This window comes from Lissotriton vulgaris, chromosome 9 (assembly GCF_964263255.1).
Source record: "Lissotriton vulgaris chromosome 9, aLisVul1.2, whole genome shotgun sequence".
Taxonomy (NCBI): Eukaryota; Metazoa; Chordata; class Amphibia; order Caudata; family Salamandridae; genus Lissotriton; species Lissotriton vulgaris.
The window spans coordinates 935808931-935831689 of record NC_141697.1 but is presented as its reverse complement, the minus strand read 5'-3'; the positions used below and the strand labels follow the sequence as shown (position 1 = coordinate 935831689).

The 22759-nt window shown below is 49.6% G+C and overlaps 1 protein-coding gene across 2 annotated transcripts in view; it reads left to right on the top strand.

Moving 5' to 3' along the window:
- Positions 1 to 13506: 13506 nt before the first annotated feature.
- Positions 13507 to 22759, top strand: part of LOC147692561 (acylamino-acid-releasing enzyme-like) — a 520252-nt gene continuing 510999 nt past the window's right edge. Inside the window, exon 1 of one of the 2 annotated variants that reach the window (XM_086938780.1) lies at positions 13507 to 13639. In XM_086938780.1, the coding sequence (XP_086794906.1) occupies positions 13637 to 13639 (3 nt within the window). In that variant the 5' untranslated portion in view covers positions 13507 to 13636. The remainder of the gene's footprint in view (positions 13640 to 22759) is intronic. The other variant, XM_086938779.1, reaches the window with a different exon arrangement.

The window sequence follows — 22759 nt, the reverse complement described above, 5'->3', positions numbered from 1 at the left end:
TAATCCCGTCAAACGGCGGGCAGTGCTCTCTCTCTTGGAGAATACAGGTGCGGACATATGTCTCCTTCAGCAGACACACCTGCTGCCACAGGACACACACAGAATGCGCTCCCATAAGTTCCCGTCCCAATTCTTTTCTTCCTGTGTCACTAAGACAGCGGGGGTGGCGATACTGGTGGCCAGACACTTTAAAGGGGAGATCCTCCACAAGCTCACCGAACAGAAAGGCAGGCTGTTGGCATACCGGTTTAGGATTGGGGGTCTTACTTTTACGATCGGGTCCTTGTACAGCCCTAATGAACGGCAGGAACGTTTCCTACAATTGGCGGTTGAGGATATTACTGCCTCGCAAGATAAACATATTATTCTGGGGGGAGATCTTAACATGGTTTTTGATTCCGCTATGGATAGGTCGGCGCAGCGCTCCCCGCAGGTCGGGGAGTTCTCCGCCGGCTGTAGGGCGTGGCTGGCGGAGGTAGACCTCCTTGATCTTTGGCGACACATGCACCCCATGGATAGGGATTATTCATATTATTCCCACGCACACAAGACGTATGCGAGGCTAGACCACCTTTTGGTCACGTCTCCGGTGTAAGCGCTGGTCTCGGGGTCGGATATGGGAGTGTTGTCTCTATCGGATCACGCCCCGGTCGATGCTACGTTGTGTCTGCCTCCGACAGCTCGCCCTCCCAGAACATGGCGCCTCCGCGACACCCTGTTGAACAGGAAGGTTGTGGTGGACCGCATTGAAGACGCGATCCGGGAATATCTAACTCACAATGACAACTCTGACACCGCCCGGGCCACACAGTGGGCAACCTCGAAAGCAGTCCTCCGGGGGGAATTTTTGGCGATCTCCTCTGCCGAAAATAAAGAGCGACAGGCCAAGAGGGAAGAACTCACTGGTAGGGTCCGTGAGCTCGAACAGATACATCGACGGACAGGAGCCCCCAGAATCTGGCGGCAGCTCAGGGAAGCGAGAAAGCTCCTGGCGGCCCTGGACCTGGACCGAGCGGAGTACGCTGCACTCTGGTTGCGCCATACCTTTTACACAGGGGGGGACCACTGCGGCAAATTGCTGGCCAACAGGCTCCGAGTAGCGTGCCAGAGTCAGCTGGTGAAGGAGATCTCTGACCCTACGGGGATGGTGAAGACGGAAGACGCTGACATTGCAGCCGTATTCCGCAGGTTTTACGCGGATCTCTACACTAGCGAGCCACCGGATGAGACGGCCATAGCCGCTTATTTGGATTCGGTCTCCTTGCCTTCCCTTGATCCCTTGCAGGCGGAGCACCTCAATCAGGATATCAAGATAGAGGAAGTGATCTCGGCCATTGCCAGGCTTAAACATGGCAAAGTGCCAGGCCCGGATGGATACACCTCGCTCTTTTACAAAATGTTTTGCACGTCGCTGGCCCCTATCCTTACTCGTCTTTTCAACTCGTTTGCTGAACCGGGGGCCATCCCGCCTGATCTTCTACGGGCCTCCATTACAGTTATGCCCAAACCTGGGAAGGACCCGAAGCACTGTGGATCTTATAGACCGATATCTCTTCTGAATGTCGATTTAAAATTATACACAGGAATCCTGGCCGCCCAACTAGCCCCTCACTTACCCGGTCTCATAGATCCTGATCAGGCCGGTTTTGTCCCGGGGAGGCAGACGGTTGACAACACGAAACGGATCGTCCACCTGCTAGAGAAAGCCTCCCGTATTCCGGGGAAAAGAATGATGCTGGCGGTGGACGCGGAGAAGGCGTTCGACCGGGTGCACTGGCCTTACCTGGAACGAGTTCTGGTGAAGGCGGGCATAGGGGATAAGTTCCGCTCCATGATCCTCAATTGCTACAGACAACCGACCGCTATGGTTCACGTGAATGGGTTTAACTCTAGGGACTTTAACATCGAAAGAGGCACTAGGCAGGGATGCCCGCTCTCGCCCTTACTCTTCGCGCTTTATATGGAGCCATTCGCCCAACGGGTCCGCGACAATCCGGCGGTGACGGGGGTGCGGATGGGAGGATTCACACACGCTATAAGCCTCTACGCTGACAATGTCATCTTGTCGCTTGACAAGCCCAGAACGGCCCTGCCGGCCTGCATTGAGGAGCTGGCCTCCTTTGGCGCGGTCGCGGGGTTTAAAATGAATATGGGAAAGTCATTTGCTCTGGATATCTCCTTTGAACCGACCACTAGGGCCCATCTACAGGACCAATTCCCCATGGTTTGGTCATCAGAGGCGGTACCCTATCTGGGGATCCAGATAGCCCCCACTTTGCCGGCCATGGTATCGGCCAACGACACGGCTTTGGGTGCGAAGATCAGGGAGGAATTGCGCAGATAGAACCGCGGCACCCTCTCCTGGTTGGGCAGGATAGCTGCCGTTAAAATGAAGGTCCTGCATCAAGTGCTTTATTTGTTCCGGGCACTACCACTCCAGCCACCGGTCGGATGGATCCCGCAACTACAGACGGATGTCTCGCGCTTTATATGGCAGGGGAAAAAGCCCAGGATGCGCAGGGCCCTCTCACTGTTGGCCCCTGAAGCGGTAGGTTTGGGAATACCTGATTTCCGTAAATATTTCCAAGCATCGCAGTTGCGTTATCTCGTGGAATGGAGTAGGTGGGAGTCCGATAAGCACTGGCTCTTTCAGGACCAGGCAGTGGCGGGCAGACCCCTGCAGGAAATCCCATTTCTAGGCCGGACTCACCGACCCAAAGACTTGTACGCCTCTTTTGTTACAAGAGTGCCTTTGCGGGTCTGGGATGCCACTAGCACTGCGTATGGCCTCACCTCGTTCCCGTCACCACTCACACCGTTGGTGGACAACCCGGACTTTACCCCAGGAATGGAAACAGGAGCATTCACCCACTGGAGGCGGGCAGGGTGTAGGGCCCTGTGTCACATGTATGGCCCAGAGGGAATTGTCCCCTTCTCGCAGTTCCGCCGGGAGTTTCCACTCCCTGAGACTGAGAGACACCGCTATATGCAAGCTCGCCATTGGGCTCTTCAGCCACAGGTGCGAGAGACAGCCGATAGGCTCTTCCTACCGTATGAAAAATGGCTACTCTCGCGTACATCGGATTCGAAATTGATTACGGATCTCTATAGGTTGCTACAATCGCCTTCAACACACCTCTATAACCCGGGGAGGGAACGCTGGGAGCGGGAGCTGGGAAGGACATTGAGCCCTAAAGAATGGGAGCACATATCCTATAGAGCGAGGCATTCGGCATACCACATGGGTCTTACTGACACGCTGACTAAGGTCTCCACCTATTGGTACTATACACCGGAGCGGGTTCACGAATTTGACCGTAGCAAAGAGGACACGTGTTGGCGAGGGTGCGGGCACCAGGGAACACTTACGCACGTTCTATGGGACTGCCCACTCCTGGAAAACTATTGGAAGGAGGTGCTGGACGAGGTTGATTCCAATGTTGGCATTGAACTACCACGCTTTCCAGCGTACACCCTGCTAGGACTCCCGAATGCACTGATTTACCCACTCAGATCCCGTAGGGGTAGGCAAATAGCCATCGCGCTGGGTTCAGCTGTCCAAAACATCCTGATACATTGGCGCACTTCCACTACACCCTCTATCACTGGCTGGCTCCATAGATTGTGGTACGTGTTGGGCATGGAGAAATTGTCGCTCACGGCGGCAGGAGATATAGCGCAGTTTAATGAGCTTTGGCAACCATTTCATTCCTTACTGCTTTCAGAATTTAAAGAACTTACCTGTCCCAAATATCTCCGCCTACTGCGGCTCACGAGCCCGGCAACGCCAGCCCCGTGAATTGATGAGAGATTCGCTTTCCCTGTAGGAGGTGGCTTTGGTGTACTTTTTGGTTAGGGTCTGTGCACTGGACGAGGGGTGGGTCAGAGCCGGGGAGTTGGGTAGTTGGGGTTTTGGGGGGGTGTGTGCAATAGAAATGTCACCTCATGCTGCGACAATGCATACTATGTACTGCTGTACTGTACTGGCACACACGACCTGCACCTGATAGTTCTTCGCCGGAGCTGCGGCTTTGCCCGCCCTACCTAGTCGCTCTTTGATGATGTATATGAGAAAACCTGCGCAACCACAAAGTAATATAGAACTGTAATAAATTATTTGTTCTTGATTTACAGCAACAACAGAGGGCAGTTGGTAAATGCAGCAATATTGTTTATTGCGCCAGCCGACACGTGTTTCATTGGAGTGCAATATACTCCAAATCTTCAGGGCCCAATCCAAATTGACAAAGGCATAATAATCCCCCACGACTGGTGATAATTCCAACCCAGTCCGGGTACAAGGATCTTCAGGTCAGGTGCACCGGTTGGGTGTGGAATACAGTGGCTGCTAAATTGGCAGTGACAATCCAGAGAGCCTCGATGGGCAAAAGAAGCCGGCACCGCCCTTTAGAACGATCTGTATCGCCTTCCCTTGTGTGCTGCTGTCTCCGAGTCAGGCAGGTTTTCTCATATTCAAATTATATGCAAATGTTTGCACTTTACATTGTTTAGGGGTTGTACAGGTCACCCCTTCTCCTAGCTGCACCACCTTAATACATTCACTGTATAGACCATTCCAATTACCCAGTGGTGCACATAGTATCCCTTCAGCTAAGTACCTGTTCTTTGTCTAGAATCCTTGATGATGTATGTTTGTCCTTGTATGTTGTGCTGAATAAAATACTTTAAACATAAATCAGTACTCTGACTTTTTCAAGGCTATAAAGATGAGACTAACTCAGCATATATAACCTCGTGTCATGTAAATTTGCAGGAAAAAGTAAGATTCAGGAATCATAATAGTATGAATGCGGACGAGCGTACAAGTTAGGGGATCAAGAGTCCATACGATCCAATAAGATCACTTGGATGAGATGTATGTGATTACCAAATCGATGTATCATCTCACGCTCAGAACACGGTGGAAGATCACCTCATTTAATAAGAGGTATATCCAAAACAGTGTGGATTTAAGAATCCCTGTATGAGGTTCATAGATAGGATTTTTTCAACTTGACTGAGTGTGGAATACTAAGTCAGGATGGTCAAACAAGTGAAACACATCGCAAACGTGACAGTGAAGCAGCCCTGCCCCAGAGAAATTTAGAGGCAGTGGCGTGGTGGGTGACTCCACATGATAACAAAGTCATGAACCTCATACAGGGATTCTTAAATCCACACTGTTTTGAATATACCTCTTATTAAATGAGGTGATCTTCCACCGTGTTCTGAGCGTGATATGATCCATCGATTTGGTAATCACATACATCTCATCCAAGTGATCTTATTGGATCGTATGGACTCTTGATCCCCTAACTTGTACGCTCGTCTGCATTCATACTATTATGATTCCTGAATCTTACTTTTTCCTGCAAATTTACATGACACAAGGTTATATATGCTGAGTTAGTCTCATCTTCATAGCCTTGAAAAAGTCAGAGTACTGATTTAAAGTAGTGACGAAACACGTGTCGGCTGTCTTTTATCGACTCCATTGTATGAATCTTCAATAAAGAAAATGAAAATATGAACTTTTTCTGCTCCTTTGTCTTGTCCGAAAATTGATATCACGGGATATGTACAGCTTAAGTGTTGTTGTACTACGAGACCTATCAGTCTTTTTTGTACATGTACTCTGGGAATGTGCTCTCTTTGACCCCTTCTTTGCAGTAATATATATATATATATTCACTGAAAAAACCATAGGTTTCACACCAGTTATAGTTAGGAATTAGCATTTAAAAAACCTATTAAATTCTCTGAAAAAAACATAGGTTTCACACCAGTTATAGTTAGCTGGAAATTTTACTGACATAAAACCATTGAAATTCCCACGTTATAGTTAGTTGGACTCACTATAACTTGCGCGCCTGCAATGCACTGCTGATGACGTCACATATTACATCACTCATGACATGGTCAGTGACATCACTCATGACATCACTGATGACACCATCCAGTGAATGTGTGTCTTTCTGAAAAATAAATATGTTTTATATATGTATTTGTAAAGGTCGATGGAAGAATAAATGGTTAAATAAGTGTGTAAATGGTTGTTTTTTAAAAAAAAATTGATTGGTTAACTGGCTTATTAAGTGTATCTTAGTGAATACATATATTAGCGAGTAATTTTAAAATATTTAAATATATGTATCAGTGTTTCACTTTGTGTATAAGTGGCTGCATGGGTTGGGGAGTAGCTACATGTGTGTGTATATGGGTTATTAGATGTTTTTTTAGTATCAGTATGAGTGTCTGTATGGTTTGGTTGGGGTATTACTTAACACATAGATGCATCAATGACTGACTCACTGTTTGTATGTGTTTTGAAGACAGCATATGTGCAGGACTGTATGGGTGGATGAGTGTGTATATGTGTGTGTTAGGGAGTGAATGACTGTCTCACTAGTGTCTTTATCAGTAACGACATATGTTTTAATCTAGTATGTGTGAGTATTGATGTATATAAGTGAGTATATGTGAGAGTGAGAGATTGTAAGAGTTCCTGTTTAAATAAGTATATGTTTCTATAAGTGATTGTTTAAGAGAGTAAGTATGTGTAAGTTTCCTTAGAAGTAAGGTGGTAGTGTGTGTATAGTTGTATATGCAAATAAATGGATGTTCAATAGTTTATTTGCATGTGTGAGTATGTGTGTGAGTAACTTTTGGATGACTGTCGGTGTGTAACAGGATGTATTGGTGTATCACTACATATGATGAGTGAGTATATGTATGAGTGACTATATAGAACTGTTGGTGAATTAGTGGATGTGTATATAGATGGTGGAATTACTGAATTGGTTGTTGTAACTGGTATGGGTATCTCCATTTTTTTGAAAATGTTAGTTTCTATTTTTGAATATGTGTTTCAAGGGTTACATTACACTGAAAGGAGGTCTGTCACTCTGTCACTCTGTCACAAGGATGGTGTCATCAGTGATGTCATGAGTGATGTCACTGACCATGTAATGAGTGATGTAATATGTGACGTCATCAGCAGTGCATTGCAGGCGCGCAAGTTATAGTGAGTCCAACTAACTATAACGGGGGAATTTCAATGGTTTTATGTCAGTAAAATTTCCAGCTAACTATAACTGGTGTGAAACCTATGGTTTTTTCAGTGAATTTCATAGGTTTTTTAAATGCTAATTCCTAACTATATATAGGGCCTCAAACCTATGTTTTTTTCAGTGAATTTCAAAGGTTTTTTAATAGCAAATTTCTATAGCTATGAAATATAATATTTTTTATAATTAATCCTATATTGTATATTTATGTAATACTATTTTTTTATGTATATTGTTGATGGTTTTTTTATTTTTTTTAAAAATGTTTTGCCCTGGAGCGCTCCCAGTGCGCGTACCGGTGAGCGCACCGGTAAGCGTAGTCTTCCGGCGCGCCCCGGTGCGCGTACCGGTGAGCGTCCTGTTTGCGCTATTTCCGCAAACGAAAACATCATCGTGACGTATCGCGTAGCTGCGTCCGCGTGATACGCACGGCGTAAGCGCACCCGGAAGCACTCGAGCGCATACGATCGCGCTACGTAAGCGCCCCGGGGCGCACCCCTGGGCGCGTAGCGTAAGCGCGTTGGGTCATGTGACCTGAAAATAACACTTTTCATTTGTTCAAGACCGTTTTGGTTTCCAAATGATGAAAGCCCGGGTCATGTGACCTGAAAATAACACTTTTAATTGATTCAGGACAGTTTTGTTTTCCAAATAATGAAAGCCCCCACCTTTTTTCCTCATTCTCACTTTGTACTTTGAGTGAGGAAGACCTGTTTGCAGATCTATTTGTACCTATTTGTACTGAGAAATTGCTACAGTAGCAGCAGCAGCAGGAGCATCTCAACCACCACCACCACCACCACAAGGACCACCACAACACCACAGTGGTGGAGAAGAAGAGGAGGAGGAGGAGGAGGAGGAGGAGGAGGAGAGGCGGTACCTGCCTGAAGATACAACAACCTATAAGCCAAAGGAACACATAGTCTGTGAGTTTTTTAAAATCCCAAGTGGCCTCAATAAAGTTAATGCGCCAAAGGTTACTTGTATGATCTGTGGCACTGTACTTTCCAGGGGGAACCCTGCCAAAATGTATTCTTTTGGCAACAACACCATGATTCGCCACATGCAACGCCGGCACCCAAACAACTATGCTGCGGCAGAGGTCAGAGAACTGACCAGAAACCCTCCCCAATCTTCTCACAGCACCTCCCAAAGTAAGCAACCCACTCCATCGGGTCCAGAGACAAGGGAGATGGTCCCAAACATCCAAACCCAGTTTGGAGAATTAAAAATAGTTTGCATATTTTGTGGAAGGACAATTTGCTATGGTGAGCAAAGCATTAAACTCATCAATCGTGCTGGTGACAACCACAAGTGCCCAAAAAAACCTTAATTTTTTCCTGATTTTTTTTTGCTCCAGTTGAGCCGTTTACAATTCTCTGTTTTTTGTTTGTCCCATAAAAATAACAAAAAAAATATAAAATTATTCATAAAAGCCAAAAAAAGTAAAAAATGTTCCCAAAAACAATAAAAAATATATAAAACAACAAAAAGAATAAAAAAAAACTGTTCTTTTTAGAAGTACCTCCAATTTTTAAAAAAAATGCTACATTTTTTAAAAAATCTGTCATTCTTTTTTCCCCATGGTACGCTCCCCGGTACGCTCCCCGGTGCGCGTACCGGGCGCTCCCCCCGCCCAAATCGAAAAAAAATAATAATAATAATTGCTCCGCGGGGCCCTTTTATGGCCCCCACATCAAACCTAGGGGGTCAGGCGGGGTCTATCCTGCCCCCTTTTGGTCATTTCCCCCTTTGTTTTTGCCACCTCTTGTGTCTCGATCCTACCGAGACACAAGATGGCGGCCGCTCCGGACTGTTTGGAATGTTGACAGACACCCGAGAGCCAATCAGCTTTCCGCTCGCGAACTCGCGTAGCGCGCTGGTGCGCGCCCCGGTGCGTGTACCGGGGCGCGCTTATAGATATATATATTTTTTTTAACCTAAATTACTCAAAATCCACTGGAGCACATATCTTGAGACATAGCAAAGGCACATCGGGCTACCAGTCCCTACAATTTTGCCAAGTTTGGTGGAAATCCATTCAGCCGTTCGGGCTAAAAGTGAGTCCAACAGCCCTATGGAAATTAACATGGGGAAAACACGTTTTGGGACCCCCCTTTTATCTCGGCCCCCGCTTGACGAATCCCCCCCAAACTTTCAGGGAAGGAGCGGAGAGCAGCGAGGCAAATTTCAGGAAAATTACAGGCAGATTCCTCAATCTACGCCAAAGTTATTCCCAATAGAATGTTGCGGATTCCCTATGGAAAATAATCCTAACTATAACTACCTACTGGCGACCGCCAGTAGGTAATATATATATATATATATATATATATATATATATAGATATAGATATAGATATAGAAATAGATAGATAGATAGATAGATAGATAGATAGATAGATAGATAGATAGATAGAGGTATACTATATTTAAGTAAGGGGTGATTACACCACCTTACCCAGGCTGCAGGTGCAGGCAGGCCTTTGGTGTCAGTTTGTAAGGATAACCAGGGGTGGCACAATACATGCTTCAGCCCCTGGTAGGCCTTTGGGGTCCCTATGCCCTCGGTACCTAAGGTACCATACACAGGGGCTCACAAGGGTGCCTCAGTAACCAACCTGGTATGTACCTAAAGTACATGGTATCACTTTAGAGAGAGAACAGCTAGGCTGTGGGCCTGATTAGCAGGGCCATAGCCAGACTAAAGTCGAAAAACCAGTGAAGACAGCAAAAAGTGAGGGTAACCATAGGAGCAGATCCTACTCTCCTACAAGCACCTGTACTGTTCAATTTCTGTGAATATATGCACACAGCTATGCCAATACACATGAATCATGCCCTGCTGGCTGGCTTTCATTTTCTGCGCTGGCCGAAAAACACAGCTCTGTGCACTTCAGAGCAGCCCACGGTATTGGCTGATAGTATATTACATTCATCTTCACTGATGGCTTTAAAACTGTGACAAAGTCCGGTTAAAACAAATTGTGACATGTGATGTTTTTATCTCAAAGGGCGAGAAACATTATTCCATTTGTGTTCATACGCCATTGCAAATAAAATCCAATCCATCATTATGGGGAAGTGGTAAGTTCATGACATAGCTGCCAAGTGGTCATGTCGTATGTAACTGACACCATTGCTTAATCTGAGTTTGTTGTTGCAGGTGGGGCCCACTTGCACTCTTTTTTTGGGCACCTGCACCAATTTTGTATTATAGGCCTTTGACTCAGATCAAGAGAGAGAAAGGCAGAAAAGGGTGAAAGAAAGAATGGGAAACAGTAACAATCAATCCATGCTAAACAACCTTGGTATTCAGCAACCCTGACATTCAGCAGCACTGGTGGTGGGCTGCTGAGAAAACCTTTGGGCCGAAACTTATTCTTTTATGAATTAAACACGGACTGGCACCTTCAGCCATGCCTGGCTTTTTAGGCATGAGCACTTTGCATTCCGGGAAGTAGGGTAGTGAATTTGCATAGACACTTCAGGCACCTTGTTGCTGTGTTAAGGTCATTTGTAGACATTTCAATGCACAACCAGCATAGGCAAAGCCAATAGGTCCTGACTAAGTGAGAGCTGTTGGCTGTGCCTATGACTTTTAGCCATTTTGTACAGCAGTGTGGCTGTTGTTCAGTATGGCTAAAAGTTAGTGGCATGGCGTTTAGTAGATTGCTGTAGAGGAGCATACAGTAGAGAGACATATAGTGGAGTGGGGTACAGTAGAGTGGCATAGAGTGAAGTAGCCTAGAGTAGACTGGCATAGAGTGGGATGAAGAAGAGTAGCAGAGTATAGTGTCATTGTGGGGAATGGTATAGAATAGATTGGAGTGGTGTAGAGTGGAATGGCTTTGAGTGGAATAGCGTAGAGTAGTACAGTTGTGAGTGTAAGTAACCGAAGCGTCACTAGAGGCAACAAATAAAGTGAAAGTAACATATATAAGAAAATGCATGCCTATGTTAAACAGAACACATGTACATGGTTCAAGCTCCAGGGAGTAGCTAGCATAAACAAGCATTTGCAATGCAATAGGACTCGCATTTACGCAAGACCTATTGCATTGACTACGGGAGTCCAGGCGGAGGGCAGGGAGCGAGAAGGAACGAACAACGAGAGTGGGGGGGCAAGAACACAAGGACTGCGGGAGGGGGTGGTGGAAAAGAAGGCACAGGAAGAAAATAGTTACTGTGCAACACTCAAAGTAAAGGGCCAGTAGCCTTGGAAGGATACAAATGGATACAAATGATGACATGGTCGTCATTAGGAGGGACCAACAAGCCTAAAATGGTAAACAGCCATTACAACGCGGCTGTTTCACCACAAGTCATTACATCGGATGCGTTACAACGCATGCGATGTAACAACGTGTACCATTACTATGCATACCATGACATCGCATGTGCTTTTACAACGCGTGCAATGCAATGGCTATCAACGTCGTTGTGAGGAAACTGAGGCTCTTCCGTTTCCTCACAACGACGTTGTAACATGCACTGCCCCTCAGACAACGCTGAAACTAGGAGAGAGGAACCACGAGGAATGAGAGGTAAGGGGGATTGGGGATAGGGGGAGGGTCGTGCTGGATGTAGTATTTTAGGGTTTAGGGTAGTGTTTTGGTGTTTGTGTAGTGTAGGTAGGGGAGGGTTGTGCTGGGTGTAGTGTTTCAGTATAGGGAGCAAACTGGGGTGGCGGGGAGGTTCATGCTGGGGGTAGTATTTTAGGGTTTAGGGTAGCGTTGTGGTGTTTGTGTAGAGTAGGGTAGTGTTTTAGGGATCAGTGTAGTGTTGGGGGGTAGTGCAGGGTAGTGTTTGAGTGTAGAGGCCAGACTGGGGGTGGGGGTAGGGGGCGGGTCGTGCAGGGGGTAGTTTTTTTTAGGGTTTAGGGTAGTGTTGTGGTGTTTGTGTAGGGTAGTGTTTTAGGGTTTAGTGTAGTGTCGGGGGTAGTGCAGGGTAGTGTTTGAGTGTAAGGACCAGACTGGGGGTAGGCGAAGGGTTGTGCAGGGGGTAGTGTTTTAGGGTTTAGGGTAGTATTGTGGTGTTTGTGTAGGGTAGTGTTTTAGGGTTTAGTGTAATTTTGGGGGCACGCAGAGTAGTGTTTGAGTGTAGGAATCGGACTGGGGTAGGGGGAGGGTCGTGCTGGAGGTAGTTGTTTAGGGTAGTGTTGTGGTGTTTGTGTAGGTGTAGGGTAGTGGTTTAGGGTAGTGTCGGGGGTCATGCAGGATAGTGTTTGAGTGTAGGGACCGGACTGGGGGTAGGGGGAGGGTCGTGCTGAGGGTAGTGTTTTAGGGTTTAGGATAATGTTGTGGTGTTTGTGTAGTGTAGGGCAGTGTTTTAGGGTTTAGTGTAGTGTCCGGGAATCATGCAGGGTAGTGTTTGAGTGTAGGGACTGGACTGGGGGCAGGGGGTAGTGTTGTGGGGTTTGTGTAGTGTTGGGTAGTGTTTTAGGGTTTAGGGTAGTGTCAGGGGAGGTAGTGTAGTGTTTGAGTGTAAGGACCGGACAGGGGGCAGGGGGACGGTTGTGCTGGGGTAGTATTTTAAGGTTAAGAGTCGTGTTGTGGTGTTTGTGTAGTGTAGGGTAGTGTTTTAGGGTTTAAGGTAGTGTCTGAGGTCGTGCAGGGTAGTTTAAATGTAAGGAGAGGACTGAGGGTCTGGGAGGGTCGTGCAGGGGAACTAAATTTGGATTTAGGGTAGGGCAGGGTAGAGTTACCTACCTTTCAAACTTTTACCATGAGTATACCTTTACCACGCATGCCTTTGCGTTTTAATGGCATGCGTGGTAAAGGTATAGTTGTGGTAAAAGTTTGCGATGTAATAGTATGTCGTTGTCATTGACATCACGTAGTAATACCCCCGTTGTAATGGCATGCGTTGTATTAATATGCAATGTAATGAGTCATATTCCCTAAAACCAATTGGAAGGCAGCATTTGGCACTTAAGCCAATAAAAAAAATGGGCAGAGAGTGGGCGGAGCTTCCACACTATACTGAATACTTCGCAAGGCGTGCGACGCATGCGCTGTAGTGCTAGGCTCGACCTAAAAAGGAAGGGAAGCCTACAGGAGCTAAACAATTGAAAGCCTGGAAATGAGAGGAACAACGAAAACAACTAATGATATGCTGTGTGCAAACTAAGCTGACTGAATTGTAAACAATATGTCTGGCAGCACAACAAATGCGCTGTATAGACGAACCCTAAAAAGGGAAGAGCATTTTGTGCATTTATCTCTTGAAATGAACATAACTACTTATTTTTTCTTGGGACAAATCGTCACTCTATGTTTCCCACATAATGCCTTAAATGTCAAACATCAGAGCACTGAAAACCTGACACGTAAATGGAAATATCAACTTGGCAGCTGCGAGTTTGTCACATAAGATGAGGCAACAGCTGCGCTGACAAGGCAGACCAAAAAAAAGAAAGGAGTGGTTGCATCTCACTCCCACTTGGCACGAGTTCAGCTGTGGTGAAGCTGTGTCCCAGTTCCCACGAGACAAACAACAGCTGCTGTGACGGAGGCGCGTTTAAGATCCGGATGTAAAGCGACGCTCGGAGACTTTTGACTGTCCGAAATGGTGAGGCAAAAACGACCACTTTTAAACAGCGCTACTGCGTAGGCGGAAGGAGTCCGCGAGCCGGGAAAAAGTTTCAGGATTCGCACGGGGCTTCTTACAAGACCACGTCACCACGAGGGTCTTAGAGAATGCAGCGCAACAAAAAGAGTATTTACTCCGGGGTTGTTTATTTTGTTCTCTTCGGTCACAACATATTAGGGTTGAGATACTATTCAGTAAGGAGGCTATAAAGGAATCCGTTTCAAATGTAAGTTTCAAGTCATACTGTAGAAGATACATTTTCTCCAGCAAAAAGAAACGCATTGAAACTGTGAATAGGGTTTTAAACAGCAGTAGAAATATTTATTGCTAAAAGCTAACAGTGGAAGGTGGAACTCGGTTCCTGTTTGCCCCCGCTCCCTGCTGAGTCCTGCAGCCAGGTAGACGCGACAATATCAAGCCAAGACGCAACCAGCATTTGCTACAGCTGTGGCACTCCAAGCTTCTCACCTTCCGGATGGATTCCAATAATTTATCGGAGGTGGGTGAGCCGACAAATTAACACGGAGAGCCGCCTGGCTCGGATCTCAGAGCCCGTTTACGAGCCAAGGCCAGAAAATATTTGCAGTGTAAGGCATTCAACAAACGTCACATAAAACATTATAAAGGCTCTTCACAATTTTAAAAAGCGTTTTTCTGTAGTCTAACACGTAGAAGCTTTAACATTAATAGGGCACGTTCAAGCAATCAAGATTTGTGAAGCGCACTACTCACCCGTCAGGGTCTCAAGGTGTTGGGTGGAGGGGGCATTCGAGCAGGTGAGTCTCATCCGCAGAGTCAGATCTTGAGGCTCTTCCTTAATGCTTGCAGTGTGGCGATTCACCTGATGCAGAGGGGGAGTTCGTTTCAGGTCTGGCCGCGATGGAGGAGGAGGCTCTTCCTCCCGTTCTGGCTCTGCAGATGCGTGGGATTTTGTCCAGGGCAAAGTTGGCGGAGCGGAGGATTCTCTTGGGTTTGAGAAGGAGATTCTTTAGTTGAGGTATTGGGGTCTGGTGTTGTGGAGTAATTTGTAGGCGAGCAGCTTGAAGGTCACTCTCTTCTCGACGGGGAGCCAGTGGAGGTCTCGTAGGTGTTGGGTGATGTGGTCTTGTCGTGGGATGCCAAGGATAAGTCTGGCTGCGGCGTTCTTGATGGTCTGGAGTTTGAGGAGTAGAGATTTGTTGATTCCGGCGTAGAGTGTGTTCTTGTTGTCCAGTCTGCTGGTTATGAGTACGTGGGTGACAGTCTTTCTGGAATCGGGGGGGATCCATTTGAAGGTCTTGCGGTGGATGCAGAGGGTATTGAAGCACATGGAAGATACAGCATTGACCTGTCGATTCATGGTAAGGGAGGAGTCGAGTATGATGCCAAGGTTGCGGGCATGGTCCATGGGTGTGGGAGGGTTGCCAAGGGCGGTGGGCCACAAGGTGTTGTCACATGCGGAGGGAGTAGATCCGAGGACAAGGACTTCTGTTTTCTCCGAGTTGAGCTTCAGGCAGCTGCTGCTCTTCCAGGATGCGATGTCTTTCATTCCTACCTGAAAACTGTGTTTGGTGATGTCGGGTTCCTTGGTGAGGGAGAGGATGAGCTGGGTGTCATCGGTGTAGGATACTATGCTGAGACAGTGTTTTCTGATGATGGTTGCGAGGGGGGCCATGTAGATGTTGAAGAGCGTGGGGCTGAGTGAGGATCCTTGAGGTACTCTGCAGCTGGTCTCTGTGGATTCAGAGAGGAAGGGCAGGAGTCTGATTCTTTTAGTTCGGCCTGTGAGGAAGGAGCGGATCCAGTCTAGGGCAGTTCCCTGTATGCGGGCGTGTGGAGTCTGGCGTTTAGTGTGCGGTGGGAGACAGTGTTAAAGGCTGCTTAGAGGTCTAGTAGTGTGGCCTTGGTCGAGGAGAGTGCGGATGTCGTCCGTGGCGGCTAGGAGGGCGGTCTCTGTGCTGTGGTTGCTGCAGAATCCGGATTGAGAAGTGTTGAGGATCAAGTTGGTTTCCATGAAGTTCATGAGCTGGTTGTTGACAATCTTCTTGGTGACTTTGGCTGTGAAAGGGAGGAGAAAGATGGTTCTGTAGTTCTTGAAGTCCGTCAGGTCTGCGGAGGGCTTCTTGAGGAGGGGCTTGATTTCTCCACATTTCCAGTCATCGGGGAATGTGCCAGTTTTGAGGGTGCAGTTGATACTATGTCGGAGTTCAGGTGCTATAGCAGAGGTGGCTCTGTGGAAGATATGCGGCGGGCAGGCGTCGGTGAGGGCTCCTGAGTATATGCTCCTCATGGTCCTAGCGGTGTCTTCTGTGGAGACGGGGGTCCAGGCGGTGATGGTAGACTGGGTGGCGTTGACGGTGGTAGGTGTAGTGTCTGTGCCTTGGTTCCGTTCGTCAAAGTTGTCTTAGAGAATTCTGATCTTGTGAAGGAAGTAGGAGCAGAGTTTGTTGCAGAGGTCCTGGGAGGAAGGGAAGTCGGAGGTTTCGCTGGGGGAGTGAACTACTGTATGATGCTGAAGAGTTCTTTAGAGTTGCAGGAGTTGAAGAGGATGCTGGATGAAGTTCCTCTTCATGGATCTGATGAGTTGGTGGTGTTCTGTCTTGCCGATCTTGTAGGCGGTTCATGCTTCTGTGGATTTGCCGTTCCTCCAAGCTTTCTCTAGTCATTGGCACGTTCGCTTGGATTCTTGGAGGTCGGTGGTGAACCTGGTGGCTTTTGTGGTGCTTTGTCTGTCAGAGTTCTGGAGGGGGGCAAGCGTGTTTGCGCAGTCGGTGATCCATCTGTGGAGTTCGTTGACTGCAGAGTTGGCGTCGGGCGTGGTGGGCAGAGGAGCGCAATTGAGGACGGAGTTGAGCAGCTTGTGAGAAGTTGGCCTGGTATATGGTGTTCACTATTCTAGTGATCCCCTTGCACCAGTCCAAACAACCCTTAAGGTGATGGTTGTAAAGTCAACCTTATAGACCAGCTATCCTAGAGGTAGTGTGGACAGAACAGTCTTAGGCTAAAAGACTCTTGAGGGCGTGTAAAGCCAGCTGTTTTACCATATGTAACCCCTTGAATATCAAATGAAAGGACACCACACAGGATATATATAAAATATATATGTATTTATTTACTAACACACTCCTCTGAACTCTTTATGAGGTCAGATGCAAAAGCACATAACAAGTTACACTTAGAAATACTTTAAAAAGCACAATTTACAGTTAAGCCCTAGGGGCGCGTAACCATATACTAAGTAAGTGGTATAAGAACCACGACTCGGGAAAGGAGAAGGCCTAGGGCCTAGGGAATCGCTGGGGCTACACTATCTGACCCTTAGGTTAGGAGTAGGAGGCCCACAGGGGGCGCATGCAGAGTCAGTACTCTCACGCGAGAGTCAATAGAAAGTCAATAGGAACGTAAAAGGTAAGTAAATGAAGATTTAGGACACTTCCGGTCTAGCTAGAAGGATACAACTAAAAACCTAGACACTTGGATAGTCAATACCCTTGAGAGCACCAAAGTACTCGTGTTACCTCACCCACAGGAAGCGGGTGCATAGGTGTGAAGATGTGTCGGGTTTCGCCGTTGAAGTCTATGGAGCCTGTGAAGAAAGATGCTGCAGGCGACCAGGAGGAAGATGTCCGGGTGGATCCAAGGGTGGATCTAGGATGAAGAAGACCTGAAAGCAGAGGGGACAGAGTCTAGGTCACTAGCCAGTGTCCGGGTGGAACCAGGAAGGAACCAGACGTCGTCGAGGAGCAATCAGGTGCTGGAGAGGAGCTGTCCCACAAATGTTCTCGCAGATGGAGGGGGTCGGCTTCAAGATCAGAGCCAACAAGCCTAAGCAAAGGCAACCCACGCAGGATACACAAGGAGCTTCTGGTGCAGACCAGGAGGGTCTGAGGTACTTCACCTTTTCAGGGAAGCAAGTGCCAGTCTGGAGCAACCAGACCAGTGATGGAGTTTCAAAAGGATCGCCACCATAGGGCTACTAGCCAACGGGCCACCAACCGGACAACGCGTCGAGCAGAACACATGCAGAAGGGCCCCACGCAGATCTTGTGGAGTGTGGAGGGCTGGTCTTAGGTGCAGGTGGAGCTCGGTGTTGGGGTGTCTCAGTCTCCAGGGCACTGCTTCGAGGAGGCCTCAGGAGCTGCGCTGTTAGCAAGTTGCAGGCTTTCCAAGTTACCTGCTTCCACGGGTCCCGACGCCTTCCACGGGGCTCAGCTGTGCTGGAGTCGTGCAGTGGGGTCAGAAGGGATCCAGGAATCAAGGTCTTGTCAGGCTCTGTGCTCGGGTTCCGGCGGGAACGGGGACAAAGCTTGCCATCGAGTTGCTGGATGGTGCCTGGTTGCCCAGGGTGGTCACTCCTTGGCCACAAGGGAGATTCTTCAGTCTTCAGCTTGGTTGAATGTCGAAGGGTCCAGAGTTTCGTTTTCAGTTCGATTCCAGGATTAATCTATTTTCTTCAGGGTCAGCTCCTACCTTTATACAACTAAAGGGAGCTTGTTTGCTCACTAGGTCCCTCCTATGGGTAGGACCAGGAAGGGGGGTGGTTACACCCCATTTCCTTTGTGCAGTTTCGTGCCAGAGCTGGGGCTGGAGTGCCCCAGCACCCGGTTTGAACTGGGGTATGCATGAAGCACCTAGTGTGCCTCAGGCAGTGTCTCAATCTATTCAGCCCTCCCTGTCCCAATACACATCCTCTTGTCTGGGGTGGTGCTCGCACCTCCCCAAGCAGGAAACCTATTGTCCAAACCTCCGTGACTGGAAGGACTCCCAGCAGCAGGAGGTCAGACTTGTGTCTGTGGCAGCAGCATCCATTTTGTGATGCTGGGGCTCTGGTTAACTTTAACCGGGATAGTTAGAAATAACATGTCTTGGGGGGCGTGGCTTGGACGGCAAGTATGGCGGACGCAGCCTAGTTGAGCTCCGTCCCCGCCAGCCGATTATCCATCGATATATCATTCTCTTCCCCATTTCACTGCGGCCCGAGGGTTGCGCTTACTGCGGGGGCCGCGGAGCCCACTTCGACACACTTTGGGCCGGTTCGGCGCCGCTGAAAACGAGCGGGGCATGCGGACGCGGTGCGGCCTGGGCGGCCTCCGAGAGCCGGGGAGCTCGAGTTTCGCGACCCGGATTGACACCCTGCGGAGGCGGCCGGAGCTCGGCTGACAGGCGGCGGACCGGTGGCGGCTGAGGGCCGCGCCTGGCTTTGGCTGTCTGGGGGAGGCCTCGGCTCTGCATCGGGAGGCACTGGTCCCACTCGACGGCCCTACAGGAGGCGACCGAGCAACGCGGCCCGCTCGGAAGGCGGAAACCACGCAGGCGGAGCGGAACGGCCAGGCGAGTGCCCCTCTTCCTTCTCTGGGCCCGAGGTGGTGAGGAGCAAAGTCCTGGAGTGGTGGTGACCCGGAAGGTTCAGTGGCAGCGCAGAGGCCTGGGGCGGCAGCGGTGGACCAGGGCCTTGATTTTAATGACACCCAGCAGTGCCTCAGTGCAAGGGATCGGGGCCTGGCAGTAGAGGACACCGACCGGCTGCCATCGTGGGACCGGACGAGCTCAGCTGCCAACAATGAGATCCCCTGCGGAGCGGCTGGGAAGTGAGGGGCCGAACGCCCATTCCTTGAGGTAACGGACAGGGGGGCCCCCTAGGCAGCAGCGGGACGACAAGCGCCACGCCAGATGCAGGTCGGGGGTGGCAGAGATCTGCTTGAGAGACAGGGGGACCCTGGTGGCGCAGGCCGTGGCTGGACCTTGACCCTGAGGGGCGTGATCGGGGCCACTGGACATCGAGGTGGAGTGCCTGGCCTGCCTATTCGGCGGTCAATTCGGACCGCGGTGGGGGGCCCCCTGACTGGCAACATAGTGAGTGGTAACCCGACGAGTGCCTGCTAGGCTGCCCCAGATCAAAGTGCAGCACACTCATCATGACCCGCGAACCAGGTGGAGGCGGAGGGGGCCCTAAGCAGGGGCCCATCGACAAGTTCACAGGGCCGAGAGGCAGTGCGGGGGCCTCCGGTGGATCCCAGACGACCGGGCCGGACAATGCGGCACTGATGGCAGCCATCACTTAGTCCCGAGACGCGTTGGACGGCAACATTGGGGCAGTGGGATCAGAAGTTACGCTCCTTCGCCAGGACCTGCGGAACGCAGTCTCCCGCATCACGGAAGCCGAAACTCGGATATCTGGGGTGGAGGATGATGTGGTGACTCTCAAACGCAAAGTGGCTGCCCTGGAATCCACACAAAAGGGCCTGGCGCTCCGGGTGGAGGACGCAGAAGGGCTCGCCATGCGCAACAACCTCCGCTTTGTAGGATTACCGGAAGGATGGCAGAAGGGAGATATGGAGGGCTTCCTGACACAGTGGCTTGGAAGCTGGATTTCACCCGAGGCCCTCTCCAGTTGTTTTGTGATAGAAAGGGCGCACCGGGCCCTGGTGCAAAAACCGCCCGAGGGAGCGAGACCGCGGCTGGTGATTGCGAAGCTTCTCAATTACCATGACAGAGATGTGATCCTCAAACAGGCCAGAGTGAAAGAACCACTGCGATATGAAAATCACATGATCCTGATCTTTCCTGACTATACCCGCTTAGTACAACAGCAACGCCAGTCCTTTACGGCGGCCAAGGCACGTTTGCGCGATCTGAAAATACAATATGCGCTTCTTTATCCAGCCCGCTTAAGAGTTATCTTCCAATCTCGCACTCACTTCTTTGATTCCCCGGAGGATGTGTTTCAATGGACAGATGAAATCAGACCTGTGAAGGCGCACACTCCCCCGGGACGGGACCCAGACTATTCACACGATGATACGCAGACACGATCCTCCCGACTTAAGGGCAATTGGAGATCCCGATCCCGACAGCGGTCAGTGTCGAGCACGGCTTCGGAGACTGCGACTGGAGCGGCAGAGAAACAGAAGAAAGGCACGTGAGGGCGCTCAGAGACATATTGCGGACAGCTTGTCTTAATTCCCTCCTTTCTGGGGAGAGTGCATGGGGGTAGAGCGAGGTGCCTGTGCCTTGTGTGAGACCGAATGTACGGATGAGGGGCGATGAGGGATGGGGGGGAGTACATGGGTGGGCGGGGGGGGTTCCTTTCAGGCGAGGGTGGGAGGGAGTAGGTGTTGGGTGTGTTAACTGCAGTTATGGGGATCCATTGGTGGGGTGGGTTGTCGGTCTCATGTTGGAGGCAGAAGCCATGCTGCACCGCGACAGATACTTCATTGTTACTTGATGTATGGGGTGGGGGGGGAGTTCTGGGAAGTTGGTAGATGTTGGATTGGGGGGGACTGCACGGTTCGGATGCGATCGAGATGGTGGCTGGAAGCACACGCGGATGGTATACGTCATGGATGCTGGCTGCGAAGGGTCTATGATGTCGAGCCTGGATAGAGGGGCAGCTGGACCTGGGGCCAAACTTCGGGCCCTTAGTTGGAACGTGAGAGGGATGCTAGACAAGATCAAGCGGGGAGCGATTCTGAAACAGGCTAAACGAGTGGGGGCGGATGTTGTTATGCTGCAGGAAACACATCTTCTGGGGACTAAAACACTATACCTTCAGCGCTTTGGTTACAGTCAGGTTTTCCATGCAGGTTTTGCCAGGGGGTCCAGGGGCGTGGCCATTTTAGTACACCGCAGGGTCCCATACGTGCACTCCACTGATTGGCAGGACCCACAAGGTAGATACATTTTTATTCAAGATACGCTTGGAGACGAAGATGTAGTGTTTGGCTGTGTGTACGCCCCGCCCCCCTTGCAGTGGTCCCTGGTTGAAAAGATCTTGACAGTGTGGGCGACTATTCCAAATGTGTTGGCTGTCATAGGGGGCGACTGGAACGATGTGATTGATCTGACGCGCGACAGGTACAGGCCTGGAGGGGGGGGCAGTAGTATCCGGGCATACCAAATTGCATGATCTGATCAGAAATCTGGGATGGGTAGATACATGCATGGCACACAGCATGAATACACCTTCCTCTCGGCAGTACATCACTCATTCTCTAGGCCGGACTACATCTTTGTCCCCCTGGCGGCTCAGGGTAGGGTGGAGGCCGCGGATATTTTCTGTCGGACCATTCTCCGGTGGCGGTCACTATAAGATTAGACCGGAGGCAACAGCAGTTTCGTTGGCGCCTGTCAGTGTGGCACATACAGCTTGGGGATTACCAGGCCCACATGCGGAACGCCATAGCGCAGTACTTGGCTGAAAATACTGGGACGGTGGCGACTAAGGCGACGCTCTGGGAAGACATAAAGCCCACGTTGAGAGGCATAGATATAGTGTGGTGTGTGGCGGCCAAGAGACGGCGCAGGGAGACTCTTGATCAAGCAGAGGTGGCCATACGGGATTTAGAGCAGCGTAGTAGTTCGGGTGGGGAAGACCAGGTGCTGGAGCAGCTGCTGCTAGCGCAACAGTCCTACGCCTCGTTGCTACTTGATGAGGCGCGGCAGATGTGGCTGGCGACCCGGAGCAGGGTGTACCAATGGGGGGACAAATCTGGGACGATGTTGCACAGGTTGTGTCAGGGCCAGTTTCAAAACTAGACTCCTCCGAGAATACAGGATGAGTCCGGCGCCCTGATAACTGATCCCAGGTCGCTCTCGGAAGGCTTTGCAGCCTACTATGCCGACCTATACTCCCCGCATGAATGCATTAGTGAGGATTTGATAGACAAGTTTATAGCGGATTTACCGCCACGGGCGCTATCAGATGAAGCCCGCGATAGCCTGGATAAACCTTTGACTGAGGAAGAGCTAGGAACCGCTCTTGGGAAACTCAATAGGGGGAAGGCCCCCGGCCCCAACGGCTTCCCCAGTGAATTCTTTAAGAAATTTCATCTCCAGTTAGGAACCCAGTACAGAGCGGTAGTGGAGGAGGCACGGGAACTGGGTTGCATGCCCCAAGACTGGAGACATGCTGAGGTGGTCGTCTTTCATAAACCTGGTCGGCCTCCGAGCAATACGCGTCATATCGCCCGATTTCCTTATTGAACGTGGAGGCCAAGGTGTTAGCTAAGGCTCTGGCCAATAGATTGTTGCCATACATCTCCGATCTCATACATCCGGACCAAGCCGGCTTTATCGGCTTGGTCTCGGCTAAAAGTACTCACTCAGAGAAAGGATATCTTA